The sequence below is a fragment of the Melanostigma gelatinosum genome, assembly GCF_949748355.1.
Source record: "Melanostigma gelatinosum genome assembly, chromosome: 12".
NCBI classification, from domain to species: Eukaryota; Metazoa; Chordata; class Actinopteri; order Perciformes; family Zoarcidae; genus Melanostigma; species Melanostigma gelatinosum.
In genome coordinates, this window is record NC_136645.1 from 11,597,745 (window position 1) to 11,622,504 (window position 24,760).

Sequence of the window (24,760 nt, forward strand, 5' to 3'; positions counted from 1 at the left end):
TGGACAGGTTGCATCCACTTAGCCCCAATAGTGTGAATGTCCTCGCGCTGGCTAGATCTCGTGATACCGACAGCTCACAAACAAAAGTGTCACAGCGAACCAGGAACCGTCTCTTTATCAAATAACAACAACAAAAAAACAAAATGACCGGCCTACCTGATTCGGAGGTAGGTGGAGAAAAGAAGTGGTGAGCGTCGTGGGAGGGCGGGCCTGGATTAGAAATGCATTTAGAGCCGGAAAACAAGTCCCTCCTCTGCTCTCAGTCCAGATTGAACCCAGTAAAGAGTGGACGCACTTCAGGATGAGACTCTCACATCTGAGAGTTTACATGTCTGTGTTTGTAACGGCTGTTTGAGATCGTTTGTGTGATACACCGTTATGATTGTGTCTTTAGGGAAAGAGGACCAACTTGCGCAAGCTCGGCTCTGAACGCATTGAGCACAACATGAGATTGAAGTTCAACCCACTGGCTCTGCTGCTGGACTCTTCTCTGGAGGGAGAATTTGACCTGGTCCAGAGAATCATCTATGAAGTAAGAAACATTTGCTATGTATTATAATAACATGGTTATAATGTTTAAAATCACAGTTGTTTTTCTGCTGTGTAAGTCAGCTTTTGCTGGTGCTGAACTGAAACTCTTTTAACTCATTGTGATTCCTCATTCACAGGTGGAAGATCCCAGTCTGCCCAACGATGAAGGAATCACTGCCCTACACAATGCTGTCTGTGCCGGACATACAGAGATCGTCAAGTTTCTGGTTCAGTTTGGTGTCAATGTCAATGCTGCTGACAGTGATGGCTGGTAAGTTCTCAGATCAGTCCAAACGGTTATCATTCGTGTCCATGTTGTTTTTTCTTCAACTTAACTTTGAGCATAATCTAGCAGTATGAGCTACAACAGAACTACTCCTAGTGGTTGGTGTTTCTCAGCTCCCACTCTCGTATCCTCTGTCCTTACCTCCTTTTTCACCCACCCTCTAACACAGGACCCCTCTTCACTGTGCTGCATCCTGTAACAATGTGCAAGTGTGCAAGTTCCTGGTGGAGTCTGGTGCAGCAGTGTTTGCTATGACTTACAGTGACATGCAAACGGCAGCTGATAAATGTGAAGAGATGGAGGAGGGCTACACCCAGTGCTCCCAGTTCCTCTACGGTCAGTAAAAGCGGTGTTATTATTTTACCTTATACGAATTTAGTTTTAATTCTTTCCTGTGTCTTATGTTTCTGTGAAAAACTCACTATTAATTATTTTTCTGTTATTTTAAATCTGTGTACCCTAAGGTGTGCAAGAGAAGATGGGCATCATGAACAGGGGAGTGGTCTATGGTCTGTGGGACTACAGTGGTGAAAACCCCGATGAACTGATGTTCCGCGAGGGAGACTGCATGACCATCGTCCGAAGGGAGGACGAGGACGAGATAGACTGGTGGTGGGCGCACATGGCTGACACCGAGGGGTACATTCCCCGCAACCTCCTTGGGGTGAGTCACGAGTCACTGAAACTGTAATGAAGACAAGCGTGTTCATTATGTCATGAACAAATGTGCATTGTTGACATTGTTGTCTTCTTCTTGTCTCTTAACAGCTCTATCCCAGAATAAAGCCAAGACAGAGAACTGTTGGGATTTAAAGGAGCGTGTTTGGGTTATCAGCATTTAAGAAACTGAATTCTTGACATCAATAGAAGTATTGATGTATGTAACAATTATTAATGATTATTAATAAAAACGGGGCACCACCCTGCGAACAGGGACCAATAACCAAACGATAAAACTAAGTCTCATAATTAGTAGTCACTCATAATGTCAATAGTCTGCGTATGACTATACATTCAGTGACAGTGAAGGTTTTAAGTTCGAGCACAGGCTACTACATACAGTCTTATCAAATACATATGCACAAGTAATCACAGACGACTGCTCCTGAAAGTATAACAGAGTTTATTGAATCAAAATAATAAATGATCAAATCAATTAATATTGCAACCAACAAACATTATCATACAATTTTATATGCCTAAACTAAAGAATGAATAAAATGGATGAGGGTGTATGTCTGTGTGTGTATGTGTATGTGTGTGTGTGGGTCTGTGGGTGAACAGGAAGGAGTCTTACAGCTAGAGACAAAGATGGCGGCGTCGAGTGACGCTGGCCAAAAGGGGAGGGGCCTTAAGAACTACAGCTAAAAACTACAAAGATGGCGGAGTCGAGTGACTCGGACAAAATGGCAGTTAGGCTGCTGTATGTAATCACGTGTGCCTGGGCAGCACGTGATGTGAGGCGCTCGTTTGAACGGGGTTCCCCCGGGGTAGAGCTAGGAGCTGTGTGTGTTACGTGAGAGGAGGAAAGAGAAAAAGGTGGGGGCTCATGAATCACACTTCTGCGTGCGGTCCGCGTTGTAGTGATAATGGGGGTCGCTGGCGTATCGTACACAACGTGCCGTTGTCGGTAGAACTACCAGCAGTTATGTACGATAGCCGAGATTCCACACTTCACTCACAGAGCTGATTTAATGAGCAGAGAATACTACACGAAGTGTAGTAAAACAAATGAAAAGAAATCAAATAAATCCCAAGCAAACAGTCATAGTTAATACACGAATACAGCGGAGCTTCTCTCGTCCGCGAGGAGTTGCGCCATATCTCAATATCACGCGACAGTAACTTAAACACACAAAAGCACGGGAATATCAACATATAAATGAATGACCTGAATTAAACTTACGTTAATTTAAGCTAAGCTATGCCCAAATGCCAAGAATCTTACTTGTCGATGCTTCGTTGCAACGTGGAAGTGTTCGTGGCAAAATTGTCCTTTTTCTTCGAGAGGAAGGGCCCCCCCTTCCTCTCGAAGAAAAAGGACAAAAGGGCTGCTTCTCAGCGCGGCGTTTGAGCTGGCGCTGTTTCGGTCCGTCGTGGCGCAGCTCGCTCTGGAGCAAACGCAGACGTGATCAATCCTCGCTGCAGGGAGGATGACCTAACTTCGGCTGAGACGACGTGGTCCGTAGGTCTCCCGGTAATCATCGGTCAGGAGAGGTTTAGACGTCTTCCTGCCAGAGTGTGCGCAAAAAGAAAAAGGAGCAAAGAGCACTGAACGGATTGCTGAAGCAGATTCGTTATCGCGGGCTGTTTCGTCCAGCGAAATGGCTTGTCAGGGTTTGAGGGGCTTCCTCGTGGTCAGCGTAGCGCTGGCGGGGAAAGCTGGTTCTTCTGTGGCCTGGACGGGGGTGTCCGAGCGAAGAGAGCGTGGTGTGCTCCCTGTTCGACGGAGGTCGACGGGAAAAAGCAAGGAGGTGTGATCTGCAGGCACTTTTGTTGGACAGTGGTTGAACCACAGGGGTCCTGGGGTCTCTTGGCTCTCGGCCAATGAGATTGCCGCGGTTACCATGGTTATTTGGGGGGGGGAAATTCACACCCTAGTGTGAAATCCCTTTGCTCTTATCAACTACAAATCAGGATGAACCCTTTGCTCGACAAAGTGAAGGCCTGATTCTTTTTGTCCACAGCACATGTTGAAGCCATCTGGTCAGATCCCAACAGAACCTTGGCTTAAAACGCTGCGCATTCCAGTGTCCCGGAACTCTCCAAAACTCTCTCGCACACACACACACACACACACACACACACACACACACACACACACACACACACACACACACACACACACACACACACACAGGCAGGCTTTAACAGACTGGGGAAGAGAAGGGCACTGCTATAATGAAGAGAATGAGACAGACCAAACAATATGAAGGATCACCTATGAACTCTTTCTGGCACTTTTTTTTCTGTATCTACGACAGAGGGATTCTCCTTCACTTATTTTTCCAGGCCACACTGTGTACTTAAGACACCATTGACATTGTTTCCCTTTTATTCCACTGTTTTTTGCTGTTATGTAATTAGTGTCTGCAACTATTTCTGAACGGACAGAAACACAAATGTTGGGATGTAAATTGAACAAGCGGTATTCTTATTGCGAGACATTTTTACACTTTCGAATAGTCTTTTAAAACTACGTGGGGCTCTACAGTGCATGAGGCGAACAAGTGGAGGATGATGATGATGATGATTTAAAAATGCTCCTTTACCGTGACAATCTTTGGGGCGCCTGTTTTTCCACCATCACTGTTGAGTGACTGTGCCTCTTCATAACGGCACTAGAGGTGTAACGTTTCAGTTGTGACCGTCACTGTTCTGACTAAACAAAAACAAAATGAGATGATTGGTGGAAAGGACCTGCGATGAAGCTTTTGATTGATCTGTTGCTGTTTGTTCTGTGAAACCCAGAAAGCCAGTCTGCTTTCATACATTGTGGTTGAGATGCCATAGATACCGTGTATACATGTATTTGTGTTTTTAAAAAACTTGTGAAGTTACTGTAGGAATTATATTCTTATGAAAATGGACTTTCACGCTCTTTAGAAACCCTTTGACCAGGGAGGAGATGTCATGCAGTATGAAAAATAATATTTTATTACAGCCATTTCATGACGATATATTGTAAGAAGGCAAGCGTAACACCAGAAACCTTTGTAATAATCGGTAAGCGAATATGATGCTACATCCTAAAGTCAGAGACAATTTCTCAAGTCAAATAAAAGATAAAAAAGATGGAATTTATACAATAAGACTTCACAGTACCCATCACTTATCTGTCAATGCAGATGTATTTATTTTTGTTACTTTTTTGTTTAGCCCTTTTGTCAGTACTATAAAAAAGTGAGTTGTTTTTCTTTGATTGATCTGCATCACTTTGCGTGATGTCTTTTGATTCACTGACATTTTTATTGTTTTAATCTCTGTAGATTTCTTTCATTCCGCACTATTTTTAGCATTTAGTATTTTCCAAACAGCATTATGTAACACAATGTATGAGGGCCGGGTGTGATCAGGGCCCCGTGCCACGTACGTGGCTAACTGATGTGTAGATTGCTTTTTCTCAGGATCTTTTTATGAGTTTGTGTCAGACAAGATGACAATTTTATACCAGTAATGGCAGCAGCAAAGAGTGCAAACTGCCAAGTAAGATAAAGAACTATTGAGTCACACTCCAGTCACTGATGGATTTAATCCTGACGAACAAAGTGTGCCATGTACAACTGTATGAACCAGTGAAATACACAAACCTTTTACTTTTTATTGATGAAATCATTTGACTACAATATACTGTGCACAGATGCAGGTAAAACCATCGTCTTAAACTGACATTACCATCAAATCAATCATCAATATAATCATCAAAACTATTTCAAACTGTACAGTTGGCGCTCATTCAGTGAATAACATTTTGTATTGAAATCAGTATAGTTGAACCGCGGTTAATCATGTGTAACTTCAGAGGTGACTCGTGCTGAAAGCTTTTATCACAAACGGAAACTTTACTGCAACCAGAACAGCTAAAGGGGATTGTTTCCTGTGTGGGTATTCATGTGTACCTTCAGATCTCTGTTGCACACAAATCTATTACAGCAAACTGATCAGCTGAAAGGTTTCTTTCCTGTGTGGGTTCTCATGTGGCTCTGTAAATGTGAACGCCGGTTAAAAGATTTCTTACAGACTGAGCAGCTGAAAGGCTTTTCTCCTGTGTGGGTTCTCATGTGGCTCTTTAAATTTGAATGCTCGTTAAAAGATTTCTTACAGACTGAGCAGCTGAAAGGCTTTTCTCCTGTGTGGGTTCTCATGTGTCTCTTTAAAGTTGCACGCTGGTTAAAAGATTTCTTACAGACTGAGCAGCTGAAAGGTTTTTCTCCTGTGTGGGTTCTCATGTGGCTCTTTAAATTTGAATGCTCGTTAAAAGATTTCTTACAGACTGAGCAGCTGAAAGGTTTTTCTCCTGTGTGGGTTCTCATGTGGCTCTGTAAATTTGAATGCTGGTTAAAAGATTTCTTACAGACTGAGCAGCTGAAAGGATTTTCTCCTGTGTGGGTTCTCATGTGTATCTTCAGAGTTCCACTCTGGCCAAATGTTTTCTCACCAGCGCTACATCTTGAATCACTGACACGGACTTCATGGGTTCTCATGTGTAAATTTGAATGATGGTTAAAAGATTTCTTACAGACTGAGCAGCTGAAAGGATTTTCTCCTGTGTGGGTTCTCATGTGTATCTTCAGAGTTCCACTCTGGCCAAATGTTTTCTCACCAGCGCTACATCTTGAATCACTGGCACGGACTTCATGGGTTCTCATGTGTCCCCGTAAATTTGAATGATTGCTAAAAGATTTCTTACAGACTGAGCAGCTGAAAGGTTTTTCTCCTGTGTGGGTTCTCATGTGTCTGTTCAGAGTTCCACTCTGGCCAAATGTTTTCTCACACTCAGAGCATCTAAAATGTTTTTCACCAGCGCTACATCTTGAATCACTGACATGGACTTCATCAGGTTTCACATAGTTTAAACCTGACTGAGGTTCTCTGGTCTTCTTCCCATCACCACCCTCATCAGTGTCAGAAGACTCTCCAGTCTTCTCATCAGTATCTGGTTCTGGATGTCTATCTGGATCCAAGTTCCTGTCTGGTTCTGGTCCTCCACAGTCTTCTCCATCAGCTTCTGTTCCCATCTGTTTAGTTTGTCTTTGATGAAGCTGTGAGGACTGAGCTTCCTCTTCTTCACTCTTCACAGGAGTCAATGAGAACTTGACATCAGCCTCCTCCAGACCTTGAAGCTGCTCTCCTTCCTGACTGGTGCAGAGTTCCTCCTGTTCTTCTTTAATGTGTGAGGGCTCTGGGTCCTCCTGGTCCAGACTGGAGCTCCACTCCTGCTGCTCAGAGGGAACCTCTTCTTTAACCAACAACAGCTGCTGGACGTCTGCAGGAAAACAGTAAACACACACAGAGGGGTTACAAAGACATTTTAGAATTGAGCAAATAGTCTCCTGGACATACACTTTCAGAGTATCACTAGAACCAGATAATACAATAATGTAATCAACTTATGTGACCATGAACACATGAACCATTTTAAGCTGCAAAATCCATGACTTTTACTTGTACTTTAAGTTGAAATATTTCCTGTCATCATCAGGTTTCACATAGTTTAAACCTGTGTTACGTGATATCGGGGGGTGACCCCTCACGGTTTTTAATTCAATAATAAAAAAAATTGAAAAATTAATTAATTAATTTTTTATTTTTTTTTTATTTTTTATTATTAGAATAAGTATCAGTGTGGTTTGGGCATTTCAAGAATGCCATCAGTAATGTACCGAGCTGGATCAAACACAACTTACCTCAGGGGATGAAGGGGATCATCTGAGGTGTGACCCCTCTCCAGGGCTGACTTCTCAAGACAATATGAAGAAAAAGGACTCGGTCGAAAAAACTAATTCGTTATTTATTTATTTGCATTTAAATCAAAGTATAGTCTCTTGGTCCCAAATGCAGAGGAAAATCGTTAACTGAAAAATATAAGAAAAAATCACCTAAGTATTCAAAAACCCCTTCAGAGCAGTTTACAGACAAAGGATCTGTAAAAAGCTGACTCAGCCTGCAGACGGGCTGGCTGTGTAGCTTACGGAGGAAAAAGTTAATGATTCACCCAGCGCAGGACTGGACAGAGTGAGCCTTCTCTCCTGACTAGACTTCAAAAAATCTTCTAAGTTTTCTTTTAAAAACTCCGACTCTCAAAGCCCGGAGATTCTGTAAAAAGTTAAAGTTCTCCTCCGTGCAGGCCGGAGCCCGCACGGGATTAGAGACTCCTTCTCCAAAAGCGTCTTCCAGGTCCTGCTCCAAGTGTGCTAAAGTTTCACCCCGTGCAGGCAGGAGGCCGCACGGGGTTAGAGACTCCGTCCAACTCCTTCTCCAAAGCTCTCTTGCTGTTTCAAAACTGCTGGTATTTATACTAATACGGGCTTCAGATGTCTGACTTCCAACGGATTCCTACCCTTCACCTCACTTGATTGATGACACAAAAACCCTTACATCAGCGTATTTTTCAGAAAGCCGGGTCTCTCTGTGTGTCGCTAAGAGCTCCCCCGCAGACTCAGCGACGCCACTGTCAAGGCCAAGTTATTTATGCTTCCCCCAGGCTACTCTTACTGATCTGACCGGGTCAGAGGTTCTCCCTGAAACCGCTGACTCCGTCTTTTTGACTTCGGCTGGGATTCTCCCTTCTTTCTTCTCTAGACTAATGACCTATATTCTCATGGATCACACTGCCTCCGGCTTCCCGGACTCCACGGGAGTGCGATGGCTGCCCCCCCCCCCCCTCCTTCTCCCCTAGACTAGGTGGCGTCTCAGTAATTTGCTGGCTCAGCTTTTGGACTTCCCCATGAACCGAGGAGAGCATCGGGGGGGGGGGGGGTTGAGGGTGTGTGTGTGTGTGTGTGTGTGTGAATGAGTGTGCGCCCACCCGTACACATCACAGGGGTTTTGGACAACCGCCTCAGAGCCTCAGAGTCATATGCCTGATTTAAACAACGGTTTTGCTGGTAGAGACATCACTACTTCGCAAAATCTCCACCGTGTTCAACACCCTCTCTTGCGAATCGTGACTTGTCTCTACCTCCGTTCTTGTATCACACAAAAGGTAGCTACCATGATTAATTGAGGCTAAAACCTTTGACAATGTCTATCTCAGTGAACGGAAGATCAACCATTTTCTCTGCGATCTGGGCCAATTCGCCACATCTCCTAACACCCTCTCTCGAATGGCACCAGATACACGAAAAATAGAACATCTCATACTCTCACAGTAGAGGTCCATCATAACTTCTGTATCGTCAAAAATGCACAAAAGCAGGTATTCCCAGAAAAACAATGGGAATCTGAATCATATTGAAACACAACACATGAAATTATATCATTGAAATAAAGACAGGAAAAAGAAAATGAATCCTATCTGAAAACATAGTTTAAAAGAAGAAAAAGCAACGCTAAAAAGTAAAACACTCCCCATCCCCAAAAACAAAAGCCACCTCTCAAAGATATCATAAAAGTACAGGATACAAAACGTTGAACATATCAGAAAATACAAAATACCCCCACAACCTCTTTGTTTTTGTATTTTTTCTTTTCTTCGCTCTCCTAGAGCAGAAAAGTCAATGTCCAGAGTCACATGCGAGCCACGCCAGCACCCGTCACTGTCGATCGTTCAGCATCTCCCGTCCAAGACGCCACCTGTCTCAGCCCGCTTTCTGTCCCAGAGGACATATTCCTCTACACCCTGGTCGTTAGAGTCGATTGAAGGCCCCCGGGCCCACGGAAAGTCCAGTTTCAGTATTTGGATACTGATAAGGACCCAGGTCAGCGTAGGCCGGTTCTCCCCCGATGGGCTGATGGTCCCTCAGGTCCGTTGCATCACGTAAGGGCCCGTACACGTTTCGGGGATCGATTTCTTCGTCCACAGAGTGGACAGAGGTCAGGGTCATGTTGACGTTGGGAGACAGAGAGGGAGAGATAGCAGTGGGTGATTCTGGCGAGTCCGACAGTGGTACAACCCGCCGGTCCAACTGGACCTGCCCCGAGCTTGGAGATTCGGTGTGGTTAACCTGGAGACCTCAGGGATGAGAGGTTAAACCCAATATATCCAGGGGATGAGGATAAAAGTATTCAACAAAAATAGCAGTAAAGTATCAAAGAAAGAGAAAACCTTAAATGACTACCTGTTTCAACCTGTCCTTTCTAGACTGAAGCGTGCTATCTCGCAGCCGATTAAGTTTTATACAATCGTGAAGGATATTGTTAGCTGCTGTTGCCCTCGCCCTTCTGTATGCCATATGAAAGCACAGATCAGGATCATAGATCGTTGGGCTGGGCCAGTCATCTGGTCCAAGATTCATTTTCACATAATGACCAGGGTAGAAATCGTGTAGAAATCAAAACATAAAAATCTGAAAAGGCTCTCTCCTTCCTTAACTAGAATATTCAACTTAAAAGTTTGAAAAAGTTTTAAAACTAAAAATAAATGCTCAGTCCGTAACAACTGCATAAAACACTCAAACGATGTGTATATAATCCCTACTTAATATAAAGGATAAGATCGTCAAAAATATAAAATAAGAAATGAACAAAATGTCCTCGCAGGAGAAACTGAAAAATCTGAAAAGCTCGTGTAAAATATACGGCTGATAAGAATTGAACTGGTAAAGTAACAAACAAAAAATGATATACTTTTAAAGGATTAAAGACCCTAACTATATTTAGAGAAACGGTGATTTTGGAGTTCCCCTGAATGCCAATAGATGGCTGTCCAGGCTCATTCTAGGCAAAATCATGTCCCCTGAGCAGCTGATGATCCAGCCGGCTTGTGGAATGTAACGTGTGAGGTCACAGAAGTCAACGTGAGGCCCATGCCTGATGGGATACTGGCTTGCCTTTTTTCTTTTTTCCTGGCGTAGCTGTCTTGAAGCCATCAACCATCGTTCACTGTTGACCCGTGACCTCACTTTGTGTTGGATGTGTTCTAAGGTTAGGAAGAGGAACTAGATTTTGTTTAAAAAAACCTATTGACCTTGTCGTGTCCCTCATTTCGTAATCCCTCATGCATATTGGTCCCTATTGGAGAGGCTTGTTCAAGCAGGACCTCAGTGAGTGCATCATTCCCTCTCCACCCTGAAGGAAAGATAAGGGAAGGTTCAGCCATTTTCGGACTGGCTTGGGCCATTTAGTCTGCTTGTGTGGGCGAGCGGTTTGCTTTTTTCTCTTATTCTAGCTCATTCTGAGCTGCCTTGAAAGCAAGGGAAGGAAGGGCTGCCCCTCCTCCCCTGATCGCTCCCTCTCCTCTGAACAAGGAGGGAGCGTTTTTGACTTTAACCTGAGAGACACACAATCTGATCCCCCATTTTACACCTTTAGTGTTTTAGGGCCTAAGGCCTCTCAGGTATCCAGCCATGCAATAATATAACAGTGATATTATTACGATTTTAACGCGAGAGAGAAAATCTGATCCCCTATGTTACACATTCTCGTGTTTTAGGGCCTAATCTCTCTCGAGTCTCTGCTTTTTTCTTTCTTTGCAGTCAAGACACCTTCCAAACTAGCTGTCACCTGTGACATTGTCATGAGTTCACAAGAGCCCGCCCACGTCAACCAGAGGCAGCGACCAGAGCAGCCACAGCTGATGACGAAGGACCGAGTACTTCCGTTAGATTTTCGCTGGAACTTAACCGCTGAACAAAGAGGGGGGAGCTGCCTCCCCTCCTCTGCCTGCTCTCCCTGCTAGGAGCAAAAAGGAGGGGGCCGCCCCTCCTTTCCTGCTCGCTCTCTCTCCTCTGAGCAAAAAGGAGGGGGCCGCCCCTCCTCCCCTGCTCTCTCTGCTAGGAGCAAGGGGGGGGGCTTTTTAAATTTTGCAACAATAAATATTAACTAAAATCAACACTGTAATACTACCCCACCCTAGGCATGCGATCATATAACAGTGATATTATTACGAACAACAATTGGTAGGGAAGGTTGCATCACTGTTCTTTTATCCTCGGGAGGATCCGTGTACTTTAACCCGAGAGGGAACCGCTGTTCTACCTATATTACACGTTCTAGTGTTTCTAGGATCTAATCCCTCACGGGTCCCTGTTCGGGCGCCATGTTACGTGATATCGGGGGGTGACCCCTCACGGTTTTTAATTCAATAATAAAAAAAATTGAAAAATTAATTAATTAATTTTTTATTTTTTTTTTATTTTTTATTATTAGAATAAGTATCAGTGTGGTTTGGGCATTTCAAGAATGCCATCAGTAATGTACCGAGCTGGATCAAACACAACTTACCTCAGGGGATGAAGGGGATCATCTGAGGTGTGACCCCTCTCCAGGGCTGACTTCTCAAGACAATATGAAGAAAAAGGACTCGGTCGAAAAAACTAATTCGTTATTTATTTATTTGCATTTAAATCAAAGTATAGTCTCTTGGTCCCAAATGCAGAGGAAAATCGTTAACTGAAAAATATAAGAAAAAATCACCTAAGTATTCAAAAACCCCTTCAGAGCAGTTTACAGACAAAGGATCTGTAAAAAGCTGACTCAGCCTGCAGACGGGCTGGCTGTGTAGCTTACGGAGGAAAAAGTTAATGATTCACCCAGCGCAGGACTGGACAGAGTGAGCCTTCTCTCCTGACTAGACTTCAAAAAATCTTCTAAGTTTTCTTTTAAAAACTCCGACTCTCAAAGCCCGGAGATTCTGTAAAAAGTTAAAGTTCTCCTCCGTGCAGGCCGGAGCCCGCACGGGATTAGAGACTCCTTCTCCAAAAGCGTCTTCCAGGTCCTGCTCCAAGTGTGCTAAAGTTTCACCCCGTGCAGGCAGGAGGCCGCACGGGGTTAGAGACTCCGTCCAACTCCTTCTCCAAAGCTCTCTTGCTGTTTCAAAACTGCTGGTATTTATACTAATACGGGCTTCAGATGTCTGACTTCCAACGGATTCCTACCCTTCACCTCACTTGATTGATGACACAAAAACCCTTACATCAGCGTATTTTTCAGAAAGCCGGGTCTCTCTGTGTGTCGCTAAGAGCTCCCCCGCAGACTCAGCGACGCCACTGTCAAGGCCAAGTTATTTATGCTTCCCCCAGGCTACTCTTACTGATCTGACCGGGTCAGAGGTTCTCCCTGAAACCGCTGACTCCGTCTTTTTGACTTCGGCTGGGATTCTCCCTTCTTTCTTCTCTAGACTAATGACCTATATTCTCATGGATCACACTGCCTCCGGCTTCCCGGACTCCACGGGAGTGCGATGGCTGCCCCCCCCCCCCCTCCTTCTCCCCTAGACTAGGTGGCGTCTCAGTAATTTGCTGGCTCAGCTTTTGGACTTCCCCATGAACCGAGGAGAGCATCGGGGGGGGGGGGGTTGAGGGTGTGTGTGTGTGTGTGTGTGTGTGAATGAGTGTGCGCCCACCCGTACACATCACAGGGGTTTTGGACAACCGCCTCAGAGCCTCAGAGTCATATGCCTGATTTAAACAACGGTTTTGCTGGTAGAGACATCACTACTTCGCAAAATCTCCACCGTGTTCAACACCTGACTGAGGTTCTCTGGTCTTCTTCCCATCAGTGTCAGAAGAGTATCCAGTCTTCTCATCAGTAGACGATCTACAAGTATTAACAATTTATCTTCACCCACACACAAGCCAGGGTTGGGCCACATTGTGTGTGGGAGTCCTCATATTACACATTCCTTAGCCCATCGATCAGCTCAGTGATTGGCTGAACCCGTCGGACTTCAATCAGCCACTTCCTTCACCAATTCACCCCCCTTCTTGAAGGCCGTTTATCTCTAAGACGGAGCTGGCAGTTGAAACTAGTTCTCTGTCAGGCTATGTGACATTTAACTGGGGCAAAAGCTATCCTTCAGAGTTCTAATACTTCTCACTGTGTTCAGACGAGTGCGATGAATGCACTAGAACTCACATATCCGCGTATAAGATGTGTTTAACATTGAATGAATATATTTTATTTACATGTACTTCATCTCATTGGAGCAGAGGCTGCAGTTAGCATACCCTGCCTTATCAATGTATTTAAAACACTGACAGCGGGAAGCTGTACTGCTCTCTCTTCACGTCTGTTTAGACCTCCACCTTTATCCAGGCCCAGCTCCACTCACATCTCAGCCCTGCGTCAAGCTGCGCTACACACACACAACATCCTCTTCCTGAAGCTCTCTGACCTCTTCATCTCATCAGTATCTGGGCCTCATGTTTCAAGTTATTATCACCACGAAATCGCCTCATTCTACTTTGAGTTAAACAAAAAAAACTGCAACCCGAACCGCCGGTGTTCCGGTTTAACGTTAATGAGTGACCGCGTGGACTGAACCGGAAGACGGAGGGTGATTCATGTTTCATCACGTTACGCTTTTTCCTCCTAATCTTGATAATGATGAGCGTTAGCTGTTGACAAAGTTCCGCATGCAGTGGACGTTAACTTAACCCAACAAGTCTGAACGGTAACGGAACTTAAACTTTAACGAGGGAAATGAAGACGGTGTAGACATCTTAACGCTGATTGGCCAGGACTCGACACGTGTCGCATCAAATATGTTTTATTGCGAAGATCACGACATCACATTTTCTCCTTGTCTCACTCCAATCTGAGAAGCGCTGGCGACACGTTTGCAGGTATTAAATCAGTTGAAGAAGAAAACGACGAATTGCAACAGAGTCTCACTCCAAACTACATTAAAAGTTATCAGCCGGAGCATGAACAGTGTTAAATAAAGTGAACCTACGTGCTCTTTGTATCCGGATTTCCGGGTTGAGAACAGCGTCCAGAAGTTCCCGTTGTCGCTTATTCGCCTCTTTTGAACGAGAGAGTTCCTCCTCGTACTCTGCTATCGTTCTTTCAAACAGACCAAATATCTCTTCAACAGCCGCAGTTCGTCGCTGGTTGATTAAAGATCTCAACATTTCTACTTTAGACATTTTCACTAAACCACAGAAAGTTTTCCTCCAGACGAACTCCGTTAAAAACACCGTTTACTCTCATTAAACTCTGACTAGCGCTGTGTTGGTCACTTCCGTGCCCGTCTGTCTGTTTCCAGGTAGCATGCTAAGCTAACTTCTATAGCTTTATAGGCTACCACGAGATTAGTCCTCGTCCTCTTCTTCTTCCTCTCCTCCTTCTTCTTCGTCTTCTTCTCATTCTTCTTCTGTCACTTTAATGGCGGACTACAAACCAATGTTTAAGGCGCCACCTACTGGACCGGAGTGTGTAACATCATGCCTTTATGACAGTTATCATTTAAACACAATCATCATGTTATTTATAAATATAATGAAACAATTAGAAATAAACTTCATATTGCAGTCATATTCTGGCCTTTTAACCCGTTCCATTCAAAATATTAAATAAAGCCCTTTTAAGCTGAACTTGTTTGTCCCCCGTCTCTAACAGTCCTTTGATGCTCCACTCCCTTCCTGTATCTACCACTCTGTTCTTCAGTCTTTCTCTTTCCACCCTGAACTTCCTCCACTCTATCAGCACATGTTCTACAGTTTCTTTACAGTTGCATATCTCACATTTATCCCACTCTGTCTTTTTCATGATGTGTATGTGTCATTGAGTCCTGTATGTCCGAACCTTAATCTGAAAGTAACATCTTCTTTTCTAATTTTACTTCCATCACTTCTCACTCTGACTGATGTCTGAATTGTGTTGTAATTTCTACCCTTATTGTCATTATTCCAAATTTCCTGCCAAGATGTCCCATCCAAAGCTTTTACCAGAGAATGTCGAGTCCTCCCAACCATTGTACAGGACAGTCGATGCTGTGTTTCCGTTAAGTCCACCCTGAATTCTAATCCAGTGTGATAGTGCTGACTCAGTTCTCCTCACATGTAATGGCAGTTGCCTGGATTTCACCAGCAATGCATTAATGGGTGTGGTTTTGACTCTGGAGATGAGTCAGAGGAGAACCATCCAGAAGAAAAGGTGAACAGATAAAAGTCCATTCAGACAGGTTCTAGTTGACAAGAAAATAGTAAGAGATGAAGCGAGTCAGTGCCTTTGTGTTCCGACTGGACCCCACTAATCACGTTTTATTATCCAATGCAGTGGTTCTCAAACTGTGGGGCGCGGTGGTATTACAGGTGGGGCGCAGGGGGAAATACAGAATATATATATATATATATATATATATATATATATATATATATATATATATATATATTATTTTTAAAGTAATTAATAAATACATGGCGAAATGCCTGTACTTTCGTGTAAATGTTTACGTTACGCCGTTAACAGGTTACGCATGCGCGACGGCCATGATCCTTGGCGACTCACATGTGTGGCTAAGTGTTCCAAATGAAGAGACATTTGGCAGGCGGGAACAGAAAAGCAACCGCAAGCGATGCATCCGAGACGAACAGCAAGCAGCCAAGAAGAACATATGATGACTATCTTGCTCTGGGTTTCACAGTGAACGCGGTAGGAGATGAGGAGAGACCAGTCTGCGTTTTATGTCTGAAAACTAGCTGCGGATAGTATGAAACTTATTTTGTTTCGTTTTTCATTGTTTTCTTGAAAATATGTTGAGTGCAAAACAGGTTAATTGCAGCCAATTGCAAGCAGCTATTTTTTTGCCAAATTGTAGTTCTTTTTTGCACAGATACAACTTTATTTGCATTGTTCTAACAAAGCGATTGCACATTTTATTAGTTTTTGTCTGATGGAGCAATCTGGTTTACTTAAAAGTGATTGCAATTTTCTTTATTCTATTATTTGAAAAAGCACAGACGGAGGAGTCACAAAATGTTGTTTCAATAAAAATTCAACCATTTTGTTACAATTTAGTTGGGGCGGTGGGGCATGAACATTTTTCTTCCTCCAAAGTGGGGCGCAACAGAAAAGGTTTGAGAACCACTGATCGAATGTATTACACTACTGGTATAATATAGTATAGATTTATTTCTCTAAGAAAAAGTGGTGATTTCAAACGAGTACAAAAAAAAGTACGTTTGGTTTAATTTTTGGACCCCTCAAGACATCAGTATGAACAAAACATACCGAGCGATGAATTATTTTCTGGGTATTTTTGCATGTTGGTAGGCCTGAGTGTGTCTTTTGCCGTGTTCATTATCGGGACGGACAAGATCCTTATTGCATTAATCATGCGTCACATTGAACATATGAACTCACATTAAGACGAGATTCTCTTCTGCCCTGAATTAAAAAGCAGGCAAGACATTAAATAAAGCTCCCATTTCTATTTACTGTCCCAAGACTAGATATTTACAAAATGACGTGACCTCTTTTATATTGGTCCCAACAAAGAGTCCCAAGAAAATGAACAATTTCAAATAAAAACAGCATCAATGTGAATTACAGATGCCAGTTACTACACACAATCCTCTTGTTTATGTAAGTATATATTTGTATTCATCCATCTATTTGTCCCATTCATATCCCAGATCTCGTTTCTTTTTCTCATTAAATGTGTGCAATACTGTTGGGGATACTTTTACACACACCCCTCATTTTCAGACGTGCAGTATATAGTACTATGTTTTATTTGTGTCACCACATTTTATCTTACTACATAGTGTTCTTATTGCAACTAATGCTTTTATTGCTGAGCCGACCTGTTCTCATCAAACACATTTAATTGTGCTGTTGACCATGTGAACCAACATGAGACAATGTACACAATTGGTGTACCAAGTGCTGCAAGTGCTTTTGTATTTGTCCATCATGTCGACACCTTGTGGTGCTCCATCTTCTGCAGGTTAAACAAATTACAGGGCTGACGTGACTGCTGGTGACTGTGTGTGTTCATCTTTCACAGCAAAGACTCCCTGGGTTAGAAGCAGAGCTGACGCTACTATTCCCTGTGTTACCCAGATTCATATGGCACATAAAGTGAACATGACAAAGGGTCCTTTGTTCTCCAGTGGTGCATATATGCTCTCCCATGGTCCTATATGTTCCCTCCACGCATTATCACTGTACGACGCTTGGTCAGGACCCATTGGCATCACTTAGGTTTCAGCAGCAAAACTACTTTAGATTTAGTTAGGTTTAGGAAAATATCATGGTTTGGGCTAAAATAAGCATGTTTTTGAACATCGGTTCCGCAGCTCTATAAAGCACATCATGAGAACCTGAAAAGGATGTGACCTAGCTATATTTGCTAAATAGGACATGAGCTATAGTGGGAACTTGTCAAAAGGAACAAGGCATGGAGTTGAACGCAGAGACCTGAGAAAAATGTGTCCCTGACAACATAAAGCAACTTAAAGCATTTTGAAGCCGGATTCATCCTCTGGGGACCTTGAATGTCGGTAGAAAATGATATGGCAATGCATCTCATAGTTGTTGAGATATTTTAGTGGTGCACCAACAGACTGAATGAAGAACAATGATCACCATGTTCACCCTCTTAGGTTGTGTTACATCAGCTTCCTCAATCAATCAATGTTTAGATCTAGATACCTGTACAACATATATGTATAATATATATTAAATATGGCTATATTTAAACTGACTGGTGTTTCTACTGCATGCTGTGTTTTATGTGCCGATAGATCTTTTATTATTCCAGCCCACACTGGGAGAGACACAGAAGTGCTGCACCCTTTGATGTAGATAACTAATATATCCACGACATAGGCTACTGTATGTCGTCATGTGAACCAACCGCCTTTTCCCAGGTACCTCTGTTGCCATGGTAACCAGGCACAGTGACACTTCCTGGTCCATAAGCGCCGGTGGTCTTCCTCTGTTGGGTCCCTTTGTGAGCTTTATGGGGGTTAATGCAGCACGGACGTTTAAGGCACAACCCCCTATGCTGCACACATCCCCTGCTGCATTGCAATAAGGAGTTGAGATAAAAGGCTGAATTCAACATCAACACTGCTCACTGAACATGACTCACTACATTTATAATTGATACACACATTCATAATGGATTCAAAGCACTGATAAATACTTTTTTTCAAAAAGAAAGTCATTGGTGGAATGACAGATAGCGGCTGTTTTACTCGTCATAATCAGAGCTCTCGTTGATCTCTGCAGCACACGAGCCCTTTGTGTTTTTATGAGCAGTGTGAAGGTCTGCAGGGTATTTACACACGGATACATATCTGATCTATGTACAGTTGTCTTACGCAATATGATGATTAAAGTCCCATGTATATCTCCTCTGGGCATGTTATTTTATTGGGTATGTGTCTCTCCGGGTATAGGAACAGGGCAAAGTGATGGATCTGGCTTTCCCCACAGACACCCTCATTAAATGCTGAGCTCCTGTGTACATAACATCCACATTTACTGAGATATGAGATATGCTGCACCATGAATCTCACCCAATCTAGAGATGGAAAATGTAGATATTTTACCCGAGGGTGTGGAGGAGAGGACGGCGGGGAAACAGATGAGGACCGTAAAGTGGAACTAGAAAAAGCATTTCCTGCTGAAAATGCGTTGGAATGCTGAAAACTGAAATTAATCGCAAAAACATTGCTTAAAATAGATATCCAATTCAAAAACAAATTGCAAAAAGCTTAATAATTCAAAGAGTTTAAAGATTACAAATATGACAAGTCATATCACACCTCTCCTGAAAGAGCTGAACATTTTGACATTTGAACAGTTTCTGTGGCTTAAAAAAATTCATCAGTGGTGATATTTGTAGTAGTATAAGTTGTAGTAGAAGTATTATTTGTAGAAGTATTAGTAGCATTAGAATAACTACTAGTCGTACTATTAGTGATATTTGTAGTAGTAGTAGAAGTTGTAGTAGAAGTATTATTAGTAGTAGAAGTATTAGTAATTAGAAGAAGTAGTAGAAGACGTAGTATCAGTAGTCATAGTAATAGCTGTAGTATTGGTCGTAGTATTTAATATCACAGTAGTAGTAGTAATAGTAATGGCAGTAGAAGATGTAGCAGTAGTAGTAGTACTAGTAGCAGTCGTACTAATAGCTGTAGTAGTATTACTACTTTTAGTAGCATGAATAGTAGTAGTAGCAGTTGTCATATAAGTAATAGTAGTGGTAGTAATAGCAGTAGTGGTAGTAATAATATTGATGGTAGCAGTAATAGCAGTAGCAGTAGTAGTAATAGTAGCAACAGCAAAAGTTATAGTAGAAGTAGTAGTAGCAGTAGTAGTAACACTATATTAGCAGCAGCAGTAGTAGTTAGAGCATTCATTTTTTTAACAAAAAAGCCTAATTTTGAGCTTGTTTAAATACAGTTAATCCATGGGGCTTTTATTTTGAAAGGGTGGGGCTGGGTGGGGGAGTGAGGGGGAGAGGAGACATAATCATAATGTTTGACACACATAAACAGAGGTTATTAAATGACAGGCTTCATCACAAGCAGTTCAGTTAGAATTCACTCTCTGGGGCTTTTATTTTGAAATGGGGTGTGGTGTGTGTGTGTGGGGGGGCGGGTGGAGGAGGAGGGGGGAAAGACCTCTAAAGATCCCTAAGACCTGAATGACTGTATGAGAGAGACACACAGAGAGAGAGGGAGAGGAGTGTATGTGCGCGCGCGTGTGTCTGTGAGTCTGTGTGTTTATAAACATCACTAATTGGCTCAATCGCGAACACCTGTGTGCCTGAAGCCATTTGAAAATATTCTCCATAGAGATCCCATTGAAAATAAAAAGCTTAATAATTCAAAAAGTTTAAAGGTGTAAATAAAATATATTCATTCAATGTTAAATAATATGCGCTATACTTGTAAGCTTATATTGCGGAGTTGTGAGGTCACTGTAAGTAGGTCAAATACTCCGAGCAGGGCATTCCTGCACCTGCTCGCATGATAGAAACAGATACAGTGGCCCTGAAAGAAACACTTGCTTAAACCACCAGATTAGGGCGGAAACTGCCATCTTAGAGTAGGAGAAGAGTTCTCTTTATCTATTCACACAGAGACTTCGAAATAGCTTAGAACTGCACCCTTTCCGGCACCTTGAGTGTTAACAACATGCATACACACTGATGAGCCAGAGAAGGCGGGATCCGGACATGAGCCAGTGTGGGTGGAGATGCCCAGTGCTCCAACCAGGCTGCTGTTCTGCTAAACACAGCCCTGCCTGCAACTTTGCTTTAACTAATAGGCTTCCATCAGAAGAACCTATAACACGCATGCGCACTATGTCTAAGCCTTTTAGCTTTCACTTTTCTAGGTCCGTGCACATTTAACTGCTGGACATAATACTTCTGTTACAAATAAATGTTATTGCTTGAATTGAGCTAAACGCCTCGATCTCAGTCTGTTCACTCGAGTTAAATCCTCAACAAAGGTTAGAAATATGAAAAGTCATAGCAGACCTCTGGTGAAAGAGCTGAACATTTTAATAGTTGAACGGTTTCTGGAGCTTAAAATATGAAGGAGAAGAAGAGGTGCGACGGAAGAAATAGAAGAAGTTGAATAAAGATGTTGGAAAATAATAAAGAATAAAGAAAAGAATAAAGATTGTTGGAATGCTTAACAGCATTCCAACAATTATGTCTGCATGCCTGAATGTGAGTGATGGGAGTCTTGCATAAAAGTGTTTTGATAAAAAAAAGAACAAAAGCTGCAGTGATGTCCATTGTCTTCTGTGAACCTGTCGTAAGCATATCCTTTGATATTGATCTTTGAGCTACTTGGAGACAGAGTTGTCAACACATCTATGACATACGAGTTTATATGGTGAACTTAACTGCTATTGTAGTTTTAGTTACATTTCCAGCAGTTACTGAACACCAGAATCATTCATATGGAGTTTTCCTAATTCTCAAATCCACGGTTTTACTCTCTTTCAACATAGCAAATATTTTTTCTAGCATACTAAACAATATGGTAGTATGGGTATTGGCACACACAGTATGTTCCAATACGCAGTATGTCAAATGCAGTGTGCCAAAAACAACAGAATGTCCCTCTGCATATGGTCGCATTTTGCATTATACAAGTCAGCATGCTTCTCTGGCTATTCTGACCCACAATCCTCTGCGCCGCTGATATATGAGAAAGAGGGTCAAGGTTCGAGGTGCAATGTTATGACAAAGTATGTCCCAATGCATGCAACAGTATGTACTTTGCAAAGTAAAAAATAAAAAGTATGCGACGTTTGAAAGTATGCAGCAGTGAATAAATACAGGGAGTGCTCACAAGAGAAATGTAGAATCTGCGCGCTAGGTGTCAGTGTGACGCCACCCTGTAGCATTGATTGGACAGGTTGCATCCACTTAGCCCCAATAGTGTGAATGTCCTCGCGCTGGCTAGATCTCGTGATACCGACAGCTCACAAACAAAAGTGTCACAGCGAACCAGGAACCGTCTCTTTATCAAATAACAACAACAAAAAAACAAAATGACCGGCCTACCTGATTCGGAGGTAGGTGGAGAAAAGAAGTGGTGAGCGTCGTGGGAGGGCGGGCCTGGATTAGAAATGCATTTAGAGCCGGAAAACAAGTCCCTCCTCTGCTCTCAGTCCAGATTGAACCCAGTAAAGAGTGGACGCACTTCAGGATGAGACTCTCACATCTGAGAGTTTACATGTCTGTGTTTGTAACGGCTGTTTGAGATCGTTTGTGTGATACACCGTTATGATTGTGTCTTTAGGGAAAGAGGACCAACTTGCGCAAGCTCGGCTCTGAACGCATTGAGCACAACATGAGAGTGAAGTTCAACCCACTGGCTCTGCTGCTGGACTCTTCTCTGGAGGGAGAATTTGACCTGGTCCAGAGAATCATCTATGAAGTAAGAAACATTTGCTATGTATTATAATAACATGGTTATAATGTTTAAAATCACAGTTGTTTTTCTGCTGTGTAAGTCAGCTTTTGCTGGTGCTGAACTGAAACTCTTTTAACTCATTGTGAGTCCTCATTCACAGGTGGAAGATCCCAGTCTGCCCAACGATGAAGGAATCACTGCCCTACACAATGCTGTCTGTGCCGGACATACAGAGATCGTCAAGTTTCTGGTTCAGTTTGGTGTCAATGTCAATGCTGCTGACAGTGATGGCTGGTAAGTTCTCAGATCAGTCCAAACGGTTATCATTCGTCTCCATGTTGTTTTTTCTTCAACTTAACTTTGAGCATAATCTAGCAGTATGAGCTACAACAGAACTACTCCTAGTGGTTGGTGTTTCTCAGCTCCCACTCTCGTATCCTCTGTCCTTACCTCCTTTTTCACCCACCCTCTAACACAGGACCCCTCTTCACTGTGCTGCATCCTGTAACAATGTGCAAGTGTGCAAGTTCCTGGTGGAGTCTGGTGCAGCAGTGTTTGCTATGACTTACAGTGACATGCAAACGGCAGCTGATAAATGTGAAGAGATGGAGGAGGGCTACACCCAGTGCTCCCAGTTCCTCTACGGTCAGTAAAAGCGGTGTTATTATTTTACCTTATACGAATTTAGTTTTAATTCTTTCCTGTGTCTTATGTTTCTGTGAAAAACTCACTATTAATTATTTTTCTGTTATTTTAAAACTGTGTACCCTAAGGTGTGCAAGAGAAGATGGGCATCATGAACAGGGGAGTGGTCTATGGTCTGTGGGACTACAGTGGTGAAAACCCCGATGAACTGATGTTCCGCGAGGGAGACTGCATGACCATCGTCCGAAGGGAGGACGAGGACGAGATAGACTGGTGGTGGGCGCACATGGCTGACACCGAGGGGTACATTCCCCGCAACCTCCTTGGGGTGAGTCACGAGTCACTGAAACTGTAATGAAGACAAGCGTGTTCATTATGTCATGAACAAATGTGCATTGTTGACATTGTTGTCTTCTTCTTGTCTCTTAACAGCTCTATCCCAGAATAAAGCCAAGACAGAGAACCTTGGCTTAAAACGCTGCGCATTCCAGTGTCCCGGAACTCTCCAAAACTCTCTCGCACACACACACACACACACACACACACACACACACACACACACACACACACACACACACACACACACACACACACACACACACACACACACACACACACACACAGGCAGGCTTTAACAGACTGGGGAAGAGAAGGGCACTGCTATAATGAAGAGAATGAGACAGACCAAACAATATGAAGGATCACCTATGAACTCTTTCTGGCACTTTTTTTTCTGTATCTACGACAGAGGGATTCTCCTTCACTTATTTTTCCAGGCCACACTGTGTACTTAAGACACCATTGACATTGTTTCCCTTTTATTCCACTGTTTTTTGCTGTTATGTAATTAGTGTCTGCAACTATTTCTGAACGGACAGAAACACAAATGTTGGGATGTAAATTGAACAAGCGGTATTCTTATTGCGAGACATTTTTACACTTTCGAATCGTCTTTTAAAACTACGTGGGGCTCTACAGTGCATGAGGCGAACAAGTGGAGGATGATGATGATGATGATTTAAAAATGCTCCTTTACCGTGACAATCTTTGGGGCGCCTGTTTTTCCACCATCACTGTTGAGTGACTGTGCCTCTTCATAACGGCACTAGAGGTGTAACGTTTCAGTTGTAACCGTCACTGTTCTGACTAAACAAAAACAAAATGAGATGATTGGTGGAAAGGACCTGCGATGAAGCTTTTGATTGATCTGTTGCTGTTTGTTCTGTGAAACCCAGAAAGCCAGTCTGCTTTCATACATTGTGGTTGAGATGCCATAGATACCGTGTATACATGTATTTGTGTTTTAAAAAAACTTGTGAAGTTACTGTAGGAATTATATTCTTATGAAAATGGACTTTCACGCTCTTTAGAAACCCTTTGACCAGGGAGGAGATGTCATGCAGTATGAAAAATAATATTTTATTACAGCCATTTCATGACGATATATTGTAAGAAGGCAAGCGTAACACCAGAAACCTTTGTAATAATCGGTAAGCGAATATGATGCTACATCCTAAAGTCAGAGACAATTTCTCAAGTCAAATAAAAGATAAAAAAGATGGAATTTATACAATAAGACTTCACAGTACCCATCACTTATCTGTCAATGCAGATGTATTTATTTTTGTTACTTTTTTGTTTAGCCCTTTTGTCAGTACTATAACCACAGATGTACTGTAGTGTTTCAAACATTTACAATAAAATACTTTGTACTAAGTTTTTATGGTCTGCTTGTATGACTACAAACACAGACCGGATTCCAGTTTTCTCATCGTTGTGATAAAGGTGAGTAGAAATATGTTGCTCTCAATGCATATTGTTGTTTTGTTACACTGTCGTTGCTGCCCCCTGCTGGACCGACGAGGACTGTTCACCTCCCAGAGCACCAATCCAAATATGGAAGACGAGTCTGAGGTGTGAGCATGACAAGGATAGAGTGATGAACCCCTGTTGGATCATCGTCCTCGGTGTGTGCACCCATCTGGGCTGTGTGCCCATCGCCAACGCCGTAGACTTCGGA

General features: G+C 42.8%; 1 protein-coding gene across 1 annotated transcript in view; it reads left to right on the top strand.

Annotated features, from left to right (window-relative positions):
- LOC306785685 (uncharacterized protein) overlaps positions 1-23,214 on the top strand; it is a gene marked incomplete at both ends in the record, with an annotated part of 44,073 nt that extends 20,859 nt beyond the window's left edge. The window contains 9 exons of the mRNA XM_079280140.1: positions 395-532; positions 669-802; positions 987-1,153; positions 1,282-1,481; positions 21,982-22,119; positions 22,256-22,389; positions 22,574-22,740; positions 22,869-23,068; positions 23,173-23,214. Of these exons, the coding sequence (XP_079136266.1) occupies positions 395-532; positions 669-802; positions 987-1,153; positions 1,282-1,481; positions 21,982-22,119; positions 22,256-22,389; positions 22,574-22,740; positions 22,869-23,068; positions 23,173-23,214 (1,320 nt within the window). The remainder of the gene's footprint in view (positions 1-394; positions 533-668; positions 803-986; positions 1,154-1,281; positions 1,482-21,981; positions 22,120-22,255; positions 22,390-22,573; positions 22,741-22,868; positions 23,069-23,172) is intronic.
- Positions 23,215-24,760: the final 1,546 nt, after the last annotated feature.